This window comes from Dromiciops gliroides, chromosome 1 (assembly GCF_019393635.1).
Source record: "Dromiciops gliroides isolate mDroGli1 chromosome 1, mDroGli1.pri, whole genome shotgun sequence".
Taxonomy (NCBI): Eukaryota; Metazoa; Chordata; class Mammalia; order Microbiotheria; family Microbiotheriidae; genus Dromiciops; species Dromiciops gliroides.
The window spans coordinates 279,885,021-279,898,102 of record NC_057861.1 but is presented as its reverse complement, the minus strand read 5'-3'; the positions used below and the strand labels follow the sequence as shown (position 1 = coordinate 279,898,102).

Below are 13,082 nucleotides of genomic sequence, written 5' to 3'. Positions count from 1 at the left end.
TGCCCATTGAATCCAAATTATGACATAACATACTTCAATCCAGCTCTGGTGGAGAGAAGGGAAAGTAAAGAGGATAGTCTTTAAAATAATAGGTTAGTATAAAACAACAAAATCAACATAAGTAGGAACTTGATTGAATTTAAGAAAAAAGCTGATATTTCTTTGTTCCAGTAAATTACTCATTTATTTAACAAATATTTACGATTATTATTACTACTACTACTAAAAGCTAGCATTTAGATAGAACTTTAAGGTTTGCAAAGCACTTCATAAATATCATTTCATTTTATCCTCAACAACTCAGGAGGTAGGGGCTAATATTAATCCTATTTTATTTTATTTTGTCCCCTTTTCTAAATTTTTAAATTAACAACCAGAATTTAAAACAAAACAAAACAACAACAGAAAAAAACCCCACAACACCATGAAGTTGTAACAGGAAAAAGCTAAAACTGCTACTGAGGACTTGTGTATATATCTGGGATATATGTCCCCTCATGAGGGGACAAGGCCCAGGAAGGTGCTTGTCCCTATACATGTGGGTATGTAAATGACCAAGAAGAATCAGAAATGTGAATCATGAACAGCAGAAAGCATCAGGCACTACCAAATTGCTCTGCTATTTTCCTCTTTGTCTCTGTGTCCTCTGTGGTTCCAGTCTTGGCTGAACTTGTGACAATCCCAAATTGCTCCTTCCTGTTTTTCAGCTTCTCATCATCCTTACTCTTCTTAGAGATAGAGGAGACATTTAAACCAAATCTTTGAGCCCTTTCCTTTAATTCATCCATGCTTACCATAGGTTTCGTGTCTGATGAAATACCTTTTGCTGAAACTGAAGAAATGCCAAATCAAGGTGCATGGGCAGCTTTCTTGCTTTCCAAGCTCACAGGTACATTGAATCGCTCAGCTCGTCACTGCATCCTCTCAGTCTGTGGTATCCAGATGTCATTTTCACTACCTTACTCTCTGCTGCCACTTCAGCAGTTTTCTCTGGAGGTTCTTCCTCTTTTACAGGTATTTCTACTGACTTTGGTTCTTCTTCCTCTGTTTCAACTCCCAGAACATCCTCTTCATTGACTTCCTCTTCAGCATGCTCTTTAACATAAGCCTGGAGTCTACTGATGAGATCTTATTAAATTCCTTTGGTCTCTGGGCAGCTAGGTGGTGCAGTAGATAAAGCACTGGCCCTGGATTCAGGAAGATCTGAGTTCAAATCCAGCCTCAGACACTTGATACTTAGTAGCTGTGTGACTCTGGGTAAGTCAATTAACCCTCATTGCTCAGCAAAATAAAAATAAAAAAATACTTTGGTTTCCACGCCTCGTGTAAGACATTCCTGCTTCAGCTCAGCAAGTTTCAGCTTCTGAAGCTCCACCATCTCCACCACCATCTTGGCACCCCCTCCACCCCCAGTTTGCCCATTCCTATTTTAAAGATGAGGAAACTGAGACAAATAAATTCTATGACTTACCTAGGATTGCACAGGTAGCAAGTCTCTATGGCCAGAATCAAAATCAGGTCTTCCTGATTCCAGGTAAGTGCCAGATGAAGAATACAAAGACAAATAACAAAACAGCTAGGTGGCGCAGTGGATAGAGCACTGGCCCTAGAGTCGGGAAGGCCTGAGTTCAAATCTGGCCTCAGATATTTACTAAGCTATGTGACTCTGGGCAAGTCACTTAACCTTAATTGCTTCCAAAATAAATAAATTCCCACTGACCTCAAGGGGGCTACAGTCTTACAGGGAAAGCAAGGTATATTCTCAAATATGCATAATATAATAATAGTATAGCCTAGTGCCATATAACTGATCCATATAATAAGTATGATAAGAAGGAAACATTCATTGCCAGCTACCAATACCAATATATGCCCTGACTTTTTAGCTTCTGTATATCAACTTTCGCTCTGCTACTTTTATGCTCTCTCCTATTTCTAATTTTCCATTTTTATTTATTTATTTATTTTTGCAACTGACTCATCTCTCAATGCCCAACTCAAACGCCTACATGGAATCATCCCAGCAAAAAATGGTTGTCTGAGCTCTGAATTGTTAAAATACCTACTGTATATATCAGATATATTGCACTTAGGATACAACAATGTTATATTATGCTTATTTGAGGATATGTCTTTTTTCCCCTGAAACACCACACATACTGTTCAGTGTTGATGTATTCTGCATGTAACATTCTTTCATCAATAATTTATCTGCCCTTTTAGATGAGTTTTCAATAAATATATTTCTGTTACTGTTCATAGTGATACATGCACTTCTATTTCATATTGTATTGCTTAAGTGTTGGGTAAATTTTGTCAAGCACGATATAATTATGCTTTACTTTTACTTTAAATTAATTTTACTTTATCAAGGATGTACATTGATCCAAATGTTAGGTGACAAAATGTTTCTGCAGTTAGAATTTATAAAAGTTGAGGTTCAAAGAAATAGTTATATATTCATATGTCAAACTTTGACTTTTAAAATTTATGTAACCACTTTGACCAAACTAATGCAAACATACATTTTCCAAATTGATAAAATTTCTACATATACAGATATAGATATAGATATAGATATTTTGATAGGAGCTTTCACAGTTTTGACAGCTAACAGAAACATCAAATCTATTTGTACATTTCAGTAAGAGCAAAGTTTAGCTTACCTTATCAAGTTCATCTGAAATAGCAATGCCTGGAATAAAAAAATTAATATTAAAAATTAGAAAGCATTTTCAACTTCTTAATATATTATTATATTTTCAAAACTACCATATTCCATTATTTTAACAAATTTTCTTATTATTGAAACCCCCCAAAAAGGAATCACATCCTTTAACTAAAGCAAATTGAGCTTTTAAATGACTGAGAATACTGTGAAGTGTTGAATGAGTTAATGAGAATGAAGTAATTTTTTAATGGGCTTTTTATGGAGTTCTTCTTGGAAATAAAGAGAAAGTATGGCAAGAGTACCTTTGTTCCACATTGTATAAATGGAATTACTTTCTTAACCGTGAGCCAAGCCAATTAGTTTTTCCTAGCCAATTATTTTTAATTAGAAATCCATGTTATTTTAGGTAACCATTTATTTAATAATTCTTAATAGCTTTATAGGTGTTGAGGTAAAAAATGGTGGATGATTGGGCTTTTGATGGATTCACTCTTTCATCCACTTATTCCTCTGGGAGAATCTAAATTGAAATGAAGTCTACAATAATTTTAATTGAAAATTTCCAGAGAAAATTACCACCCAAGTTTTGTTCATAGCCATCTCAAGGTCTAATAATCTTTATAGTCAGGAAATTCAACCTTTATTATTGATTGTAAATCTCCCAGGCTACAATCTGTCAGTTCCTATTTTTTGTCCTATCCTTGCACAGGAAAAAAAACCAACAGCAAAAAAACACTAAAAATTATGAATTTAGTATTTTTTCATATTCTGGCAGTCATTGATCTTGGCTAGTCCTTTTTCTATGCAAGTCATTTTAGCTCTCATGTTGTTCTTATGGGGACTTTTCTTAAAACATATTAAATAATGTTGTTTCTCATATCTTTTTTATAATCACAGATTTTAAATGAGGGTTCAAAAATACAATACTTTTATCTTTTGCTAAAAATAAACTAAAAGAAAATATCTATGATTTTCCCCCTATTATTTCTTTTAAAAAGAAACATTTGGCTATAGAGGCACCTAGGTGGCTCAGTGTATAGAGTGCTGGGCAGAAGTTCAAATGCAGCTTCTGACTTTTACTGTCTATATGACCTTGGGGAAGTCACTTAACCTTAGCTTCAGTTTCCTTCTTTGTTTACCCCAGTGTAAAATAGAGAGAGGCAGGTAGGTGGCACAGTAGATAAAGTGCTAAGAATAGAGTCAGGAAGACTCATCTTCCTGAGTTCAAATCTGGCCTCACTTACTAGCTATGTGACCCTGGGCAAGTCACTTAATCCTGTTTGCCTCAGTTTCCTCATCTGTGAAATGAACTGGAGAAGGAAAAGGCAAACCACCCCAGCTTCTTTGCCAAGAAAACCCCAAATGAGCATCACACATTCAGATATGACAAAAAGCCTGGAAAACAACAATAACAAAATAGGGATAATAATAGTACCTACTTTCCAGGGTTGTTGTGAGGATCAAATGAGATATTTGTAAAGCACTTAGCACAAGGCCTGATACATAGCAGGCACTAAAGAAATGTTTCTTGTTGTTGCTATTCTATTACAAAAAGACAGAAGTCCTAAATTTTCAGGTTCATTCCTGCATCATACTGGTCACACTGGCAGTAAAACTGATGGAGATAACAAACACATACCCTAGAGTAACAAGAATTGACATTTGTATGGTGCTTTTAAGTTTACACAGCACTTTTGCATACATAATTTCATTGGAGGTTTATAATAATTCTGTGAAGCAGATCCAATGGTATTATGAGCCTCATTTCCAGATAAGGAAACAGGATCATAGAATTTAAATAATTTGACGATCTTCACACAGTTAGGGTATCACATGAATTTTAAACAAGGTTTTTTTCTAAGTCTTAGTCCACCACCCCTTCTGCTAGGCTATACTGACCCAATCCTAGCTGCAGATTATGAGGATAGTGAGGTTCCTTGGAAGACAGGAATTCCTTATTTCAGGGAGTCTTCCTATCTAATAAGGATTAATCCCTCCTCCCCTTTTCTTCCTCTGCCTTCTAAATCTAATAAAAACACATTTGCTATAGTCATAATCTTAAGACTTGCAGTGCCATATGCTAATCTGTTATCATGATATATATATATATATGAGGACTGTCTTTAAAATTAGATATAATATGGGGGCAGAGACAAGATGGTGGAGGAAAGGCAGTGACTTGCCTGAGCTCTCCCCAAGACCCCTCAAAACACCTTCAAATAATGCCATAAGATAATTCCTGGAGCAGCAGAAGCCACAAAAAGACAGGGTGAAATAATTTTCTAGCCAAAGACAATTTCAAAGTTCTCTTGTAACAGGGTGAGAGTGGAGTTCCAGGGGTGGAGCCAAGATTGAAGAGAGAAGCTAGGAACTTGACTGAGCTTTCCCATATTTCCCTCAAAAACAACATTAAATCAAGCCTCTAAACAAATTCTGGAACTACAGAACCTACAAAAAAAGAGATGCGATCCTGCTACTTGAGATAATTTAGAAGACTTCAGGAAAGGTCTGTCTCACCTGGATGAAAGAGGAGGGTAGCTCAGCACTACTCGTTTCAACTGGCAACTCAGCTCAGCAAAGCTTGGCTCAGTGGGCAGATTACTCAGCACAGTTCAGCTCAATGGACAGCTCGACACTGCTGCAACTTGACACAGCTGAGTGTGGGGCAGCTGAGAAGGGGCAGCTGAGAGCAGTAAGAAGCTCACAAGAGTGAACCCTGTGCCCCAGGAGCAGACTTCAACTTTATAAGTTTAAAAATAGGCTATTACATGAGCAAGAAACAAAAAAAAGACCCTTACCATTGACAACTTCTATGGGGAAAGGGAAGACCAAAACTCAAACTCAGATGAGTTGGTCAAAATCACTATAAGTGAAAACTCAATTGGGAAGATGATCTTGTCTCAAGACCAAAAAGCCTTTGTGGAAGAGTTCAAAAAGGCTTTTAAAAAACAAATAAGAGAGGTAGAAGAAAAAATGGAAAAAGAAATGAGAGAAATGAGAGTTAAACTGCAAAAAGAAGCATAAAAATTGATTGAGGAAAACAATTCCTTAAAAAATACAATTGGCCAAATGAGAGAAAAAATGGCCAAATGGGAGGGAAAAAAGTCTAAATAGAAAAAGAAATTCAAAAGCTTACTGAGGACAATAAGGTCTTAAAAATTAAAATTGAGCAGATGGAAGCAGATAACTCTATGAGAAACCAAGAATCTGCCAAGCAGAATCAAAAGACTTAAAAAATACAAGACAATGTGAAATACCTCATTGGAAAAACAATTAACCTGGAAAATAGATCCAGGAGAGATAGTCTGAGAATTCTTGGACTACCTGAAAGCCATGATCAAGAAAAGAGTCTACACACCACATTCCAGGAAATTATCAAGGAGAAGTGTCCTGAAATTGTAGAATCAGAGGATAAAATCTTCATTGAAAGAATCCACCAATTACGTCCTGAAAGAGACCCCAAAAGGAACACTTCAAGGAATATTGTAGCCAAACTCCAGAATTATCAGGTGAAGGAGGAAATACTCCAAGAAGCCAGAAAGAAACCATTTGAATATCATGGAGCCACAGTTGGGATTGCACAGGAACTGGCAGCTTCAACATTAAAGGATCACAAGGCTTGGAATATGATATTCAGGAAGGCAAAGGAGCTTGCATTACAACCCAGGATCAACTACCCAGCAAAACTGAGGGAAATAACTGAGGGAAATAAACAGTTAATAATTTTAACTGTGAATATGAATGGGATGAACTCTCCCATAAAATGAAAGTGAATTGCAGAGTGGATTAAAAATCATAATACTACAATATGCTGTTTACAAGAAACACATTTGAAGAAACTACATTTTGCTAAAAGGTATGATAGATAATGAAGTAATATCAATACTAAACATGTGTGTACAAAATGGTATAGCATCCAAATGCTTAGGGGAGAACTTAAATAAGATACAAGAGGAAATGGACAGCAAAACTATACTAGTGGGGGATCTGAACCTTCCTCTCTCAGAATTAGATACATCTAACTGCAAAATAAATATGAAAGAAGTTAAAGAGGTAAATAGAACATTAAAAAAGTTATATATGATAGAAATCTTGAGAAAACTGAATGGGGATAGAAAGGAATATACCTTCTTCTCAGCAGTACATGGCACATATTCAAAAACTGACCATGTATTAGTTCACAAAAACCTCATAGTCATATGTAGAAAGGCAGAAATATTAAATGCATCCTTCTCAGATCATGATGCAATAAAAATTACATGTAATAAAGAGCCATGGAAAGGTAGACTTAAAATTAATTGGAAACTAAACAATCTCATCCTAAAGAATGAATGCTTACATGAATATAAAAGAGAAAGAGATCAATGAATTGGGCATCCAACTAAAAAAGCTAGAAAAAGAACAAATTAAAAATCCCCAACTAAATACTAAATTAGAAATCCTGAAAATCAGGGGCAGCTAGGTGGTATAGTGGATAAAGCACTGACCCTGAATTCCAGAGGACCTGAGTTGAATTCCAGCCTCAGACACTTGACACTACCTGTATGACTATGGGAAAGTCACTTAACCCCCATTGCCCCCCCAAAAAAAGAGCAAAAAAAAAAAGAAAGCCTGAAAATCAAAGGAGAAATTAATAAATTTAAAGCAAGAAAACTATAGAACTATATCAATAAAACTAAGAGCTATACTATAAAGAGGCAGTCATCAAAACTATGAGGTACTGGCTAAGACATAGAGTAGAGTATCAATGGAATAGGTTAGGCACAGGAGACACAGTTGTAAATGACTATAGTAATCTACTGTTTGATAAACCCAAAGACTTCTGCTTCTGGGATAGGAACTCAGTAGTTGCTGGGAAAACTGGAAGATAGTATGGCAGAAACCAGGAATAGACCAACATCTTACACCTTATACAAAAATAAGGTCAAAATGAGTTCAATATTTAGACATAAAGCATGATACCATAGATAAATTAGGAGAGGAAGGAATAGGTTACCTCTCAGATCTATGGAGAAGAAAACAATTTATGTCCAAACAAGAGATAGAGAATATGATGAAAAGCAAGATGGAAAACTTTGATTACATTAAATTAAAAAGCTTTTGTACAAATAGAAGCAATGCAGCAAAAATTAGAAGGGAGGCAGAAAACTGGGAAACAATTTTTACAGCTAGCATTTCTGATAAAGGCCTCATTTCTAAAATATATCAGGAACTAAATCAAATTTATAAGAATCCAAGTCATTCCCCAAATGAGAAATGGTCAAAGGATATGAACAGGCAGTTTTCTGATGAAGTCAAAGCTATCTATTGCCATATGAAAAAATGCTCTAAATCACAATTGATCAGAGAAATGCAAATTAAAACATATTTGCGGTACCACCTCACACCTATCAGATTGGATAATATGAAAAAAATGAAAATAATAAATGTTGGAGAAGCTGTGGAAAATTTGAAACACTAATACATTGTTGGTGGAGTTGTGAACTAATCCAACCATTCTGGAGAGCAATTTGGAACTATGCCCAAAGGGCTATGGGACTGTTCATACCCTTTGACCCAGTGGTACCACTGCTAGGTATGTATCCCAAAGAGACCATAGAAAAGAGAAAAGGGCACACATGTATAAAAATATTTATAGCAGCTCTCTTTGTGGTGGCAAAGAATTGGAAGTTGAGGGAATGCCCATCAATATGGGAATGGCTAAACAAGTTGTGTTATATGAATATAATGGAATACTACTGTTCTGTAAGAAATGATGAGCACAAGGAGTTCAGAGAAACCTGGAAGGACTTACATGAACTGAAGCTGACTGAGAGGAGCAGAAGCAGGAGAACATTGTACACAGTAACAGCAACATTGTGTAATGAACAATGGGGCTTGGCTCTTCTCAGCAGTGCAACAATCCAAAACAGTGTCAAAGAACTCATGATAGAAAATGTTCTCAACATCCAGAAAAAAGAACTGTGAATTATAAATGCAGATTGAATCATACTGTTTCTACTTTTGGACTTTTTTTTCTTTCTTGTTTGAGGTTTTTCCTTTGTGCTCTGATTCTTCTTTCACAAGATGAATAATGTAGAAATATTTTTGATGTGATTGTACACATAACAACCTATATCAGACCACTTTCTGCCTTGGGGAGGAGGGAGGGAAGAGGGGGAAAAGAAAAATTTGGAACTAAAAAGGCAGTGAAAACAAATGTGGAAAACCATCTTTATAGGTAATATGTGACTGGGAAATAATAAAATTTAATTAAAAACAAAACAAAACAGGGTGAGAGTGGTGTGTAGCTTAGTGCAGGACACACTAACACAGACCCAGTTACAGCCACAGCCACAGCAAACCAGGAGCAGGCCTTGGGAGCCTCTGAATCAGAAGGGACAGCAACTGCTTCTGGAACTCAGCCCACAGATGGTAAAGGGTTTGATCAATTGGTCAGAAGAAGATTATAGGGATCTCTTTGATAGCACTGAGGCAGGACTCTGTTGTCATGCCCATACTCAGATCCAGGTCACAGCCTAGGGTGGTGGTCCCAGACAAAGGAGGAGCACAAGCACACAAGAGCTTGCAGCCACAGTAGAGCAGGATTCTGTTCATAGTTCCAGGATAGAAAAGCAGGTCTGTGGTTCATTGCAGAGCACAGGCCAGGAGAGTTGTAACCATACCTCTCCTTAAATCATATCACCTTGGAAGAACTAAAAATATACAAATACCTAGAAGTAATTCCAGAAACAACTGCACAAACCCTCTGAAGCTTGGAACAGTCTACCCTCCACCCTGGAAGCAGAACTCCACTTTAACAAAGTTAAAAGTCAAGAAATACGTTGGGGATATGAGCAAACAGAGAAAAAGAATTCTGCCCATGGAAATTTACTTTGGTGACAAGGAAGATCAAAATACACCCTCAGAAGAAGATAACAAAGTCAAAGCTCTTACATCCAAATCTTCCAAGAAAAATAGGAATTGGTCCCAGGCCATAGAAGGGCTCAAAAAGAACTTTGAAAATAAAGTAAGAGAGATAGAGGAAAAATGGGAAGACAAATGAGAATTATGCCAGAAAATTATAAAAAAAGTAAACAGCTTGGTAAAGGACACACACACACACACACACACACACACACACACACACATACACCAAAAAAAAATAATAAACTGAGGAAAATAACACCTTAAAAAAATATGAGGTCAAATGGTAAAACAGGTACAAAAAGACAATAAGGGAAAGAATGCCTTGAAAAGCCAAATTGGCCAAATGGAGGTACAAAAAAAAAACAAAAACAGGAGGTACAAAAGCTTTCTTTCTTTCTTTTTTTTTTTTTTTTTTTTGATGAAGCAATTGGGGTTAAGTGACTTGCCCAGGGTCACATAGCTAATAAGTGTCAAATGTCTGAGGCCGGATTTGAACTCAGGTACTCCTGACTCCAGGCCTGGTGCTCTATCCACTGCACCACCTAGCTGCCCTGGTACAAAAGCTTTCTTTCTTTTTTTTTTTTTTTTTGGTTTTTGGTTTTTTGTTTTAGTGAGGCAATTGGGGTTAAGTGACTTGCCTAGGGTCACACAGCGAGTAAGTGTTAAGTGTCTGAGGCCGGATTTGAACTCAGGTACTCCTGACTCCAGGGCCGGTGCTCTATCCACTGCGCCACCTAGCTGCCCCTACAAAAGCTTTATAAAGAAAATAACTCCTTAAAAATTAGGATTGAGAAAATGTAAGCTAATAACTTTATGAGAAATCAGGAAATAATAAAGCAAAATGAAAAGAATGAAAAAAATAGAAGGCAATATGAAATATTTCATTGGAAACACAACTGACCTGGAAAATAGATCCAGGAGGGATAATTTGAAATTTATTGGACAACCTGAAAGCCATGATCAAAAAAAGAGCCTAGACATCATCTTCTAATCAGGGAAAATTCTCCTGATATTCTAGAAGCAGAAGGTAAAATAGAAATTGAAAGAATCCACAGATTACCTTCTAAAAGAGTTCCTAAAATTAAAACTCCCAAGAATGTTATAATCAAATTCCAGAACTCCCAGGTCAAGGAGCAGATACTGTAAGCAGCAAGAAAGAAACAATTCAAGTATTGTGGAGCCATAGTCAGGATAACACAATATCTAGCAGCTTCTACATTAAAGGATTTTAGGGCTTGGAACATGATATTCCAGAGGGCAAAGGCATTGGGATTATAACCAAGAATCACCTACTCAGCAAAACTAAGTATAATTGTTCAGGGGGAAAATGGGAATTCAATGAAAGTGAGGACTTTCAGACATTCTTGATATAAATACCTGAGCTGACTAGAAAATCTGACTTTCAAATACAAAAGTCTAGAGAAGCATAAAAAAGTAAACAGGAAAAAGAAATCATAAGGAATATTAAAACATTAAACTTTTTACATTCCTACATGGGAAGATGATACTTTTAACTCAATAATTTTCTCATTATTAGGGCAGCTGAATGGAGTATATTTAGACATAGGGCACAGGTGTAAGTTAAATATGAAGGGAAGACATCTTTATTGTTGTTGGTGGTGGGTTTTTTGGGGCGTGGGTCAATGAGGGTTAAGTGACTTGCCCACGGCCACACAGCTAGTAAGTGCCAAGTGTCTGAGACTGGATTTGAACTCCGATCCTCCTGAATCCAGGGCCAATGCTTTATACACTGTGCCATGTAGCTGCCCCAGGGATGATATCTTTAAAAAATAAAATTAAGAGGTGAGAGAGGAATGTACTAGGAGAAAGGGAAAGAAAGAGGTGGAATAGGGTAAAGTATCTCACATCAAAAGCAAGAAAAAGCTTATACAGTGGAGGGGAAGAAGAGGGAGGTGATGGGGAGTTAATTAACCTTACTCTCATGAAAATTCGCTCAAAGAAGGCACAATAAATAGAATTAATTGGCTATAGTAATTTATCTGACCCTGCAGGAACGTAGGAGGGAAGGGAATAAGTGGAAATGGGGGAGGGTGGGAGATAATAGAAGGGAGGGCAGATAGGGGGAGGGGCAGTGAGAAGAAAAATATCTTTAAGAAGAGAAAAGGTGAAAGAAGATAGAGAATAGAGTAAATGGCATAGAGAGGGAATAGGATGGAGGGAAATTCAGTTAGCAATAGTAATTGTGAAAAAAATTTTGATGCAACTTTGTCTGATAAAGGCCTCATCTCTGAAAAACAGAGAACTGAATCAAATTCATTAAAATAAGAGTCATTCCCCAAATGATAAATGGTCAAAAGATATGAACAATTTTTAGATAAAATAAAGAAAGCTATCTATAGCCATATTGAAGAAAACGTTATAACTCACTATTAATTCGAGAGATGGAAGTCAAAACAATTCTGGGGTACTACCTCATACCTCATACCTATTGGATTGGATAATAGGGCAGCAGAGGAAAATGACAAATATTGTAGGGAATATGGGGGAAATGAGACATTAATGCACTGTTGGTAGAGTTGTAAACTGATTCAAACATTCTGTAGAGCAATTTGGAATTATGGGCAAAGGGCTATAAAACCATACATACTCTTTGACTTAGTAATACCACTACTAGGTCAGTATCCAAAAAGAGATAAAAAACAAAAAGTTAAAGGACCTATATGCGCAAAAATTATTTATGGCATCCTTTTTCTGGAGAAAAGAATAAAAAATTGAGGAGATGTCCATCAATTGGGGAATGGGTGAACAAATTATGGGATGACATTATGATGGAACACTAGTGTGCTATAAGAAATGATGAGCATAATACTCTCAGAAAAACCTGAAAAGACTTACATGAAGTGATGCAAAGTGAGATGTACTGTATGTAAAATAATAGCAATATTATATGGTGATCAGCTATGAATGACAGCTATTCTCAGTGATGCAATGATCCTAGACAACTTTGAAAGACTTATGAAAAATGCAATCCATCTTCAAAGAAAGAACTATGGAGACTGGATAGAGATTGAAGCATATTTTTTTTAGTTTCTTTTTCTTAAACTTTTTTGTTTTTCTTTCATAATCTAATGTGGAAATGTTTTGCACTACTACACACATATTGAATTACTTGCATTCTTAAGGGGGGAGGGAAGGAAGAAGTGAATTTGGAACACAAAGTTTTTAAAATGGACATTAAAATTGTTTTTACATGTAATTTGGGAAAAATTCTAAATTCTAGAAAATAAAAAAAATAGATATAATATGTAATAATGGCTGTAATACATTTATCCCTTCCACATTGTGGGGTTAGGGGTGCGGTGTCCTGGCTATCTGGAAAATCTGTGTAAGTTTTTTTGGCATTCTCTTTGTACAAGAGAAGATGATTTTTTTCTTTTTATTTTATAAGATGTTTATAGTACTTTATTGTGAAATTTGGGTGAAGTATTTGGTCATGAGCTCCATGTCATCTGCTGTCCTTCACATGTTATCTGTGGCTTCC

General features: G+C 36.2%; 1 protein-coding gene and 1 pseudogene across 5 annotated transcripts in view; both read right to left on the bottom strand.

The window, feature by feature from the left end:
• C1H8orf34 (chromosome 1 C8orf34 homolog) overlaps positions 1-13,082 on the bottom strand; it is a 457,453-nt gene that overhangs the window by 306,074 nt on the left and 138,297 nt on the right. For all 5 annotated transcript variants that reach the window (XR_006353330.1, XM_043968402.1, XM_043968396.1 and 2 more), the window contains one exon: positions 2,667-2,695. Coding sequence is in view for 4 of the 5 variants with exons in the window: in XM_043968402.1 (XP_043824337.1) it covers positions 2,667-2,695 (29 nt within the window). In the remaining variant the exon portion in view is untranslated. The remainder of the gene's footprint in view (positions 1-2,666; positions 2,696-13,082) is intronic.
• Positions 597-1,390, bottom strand: LOC122729516 (annotated as a pseudogene).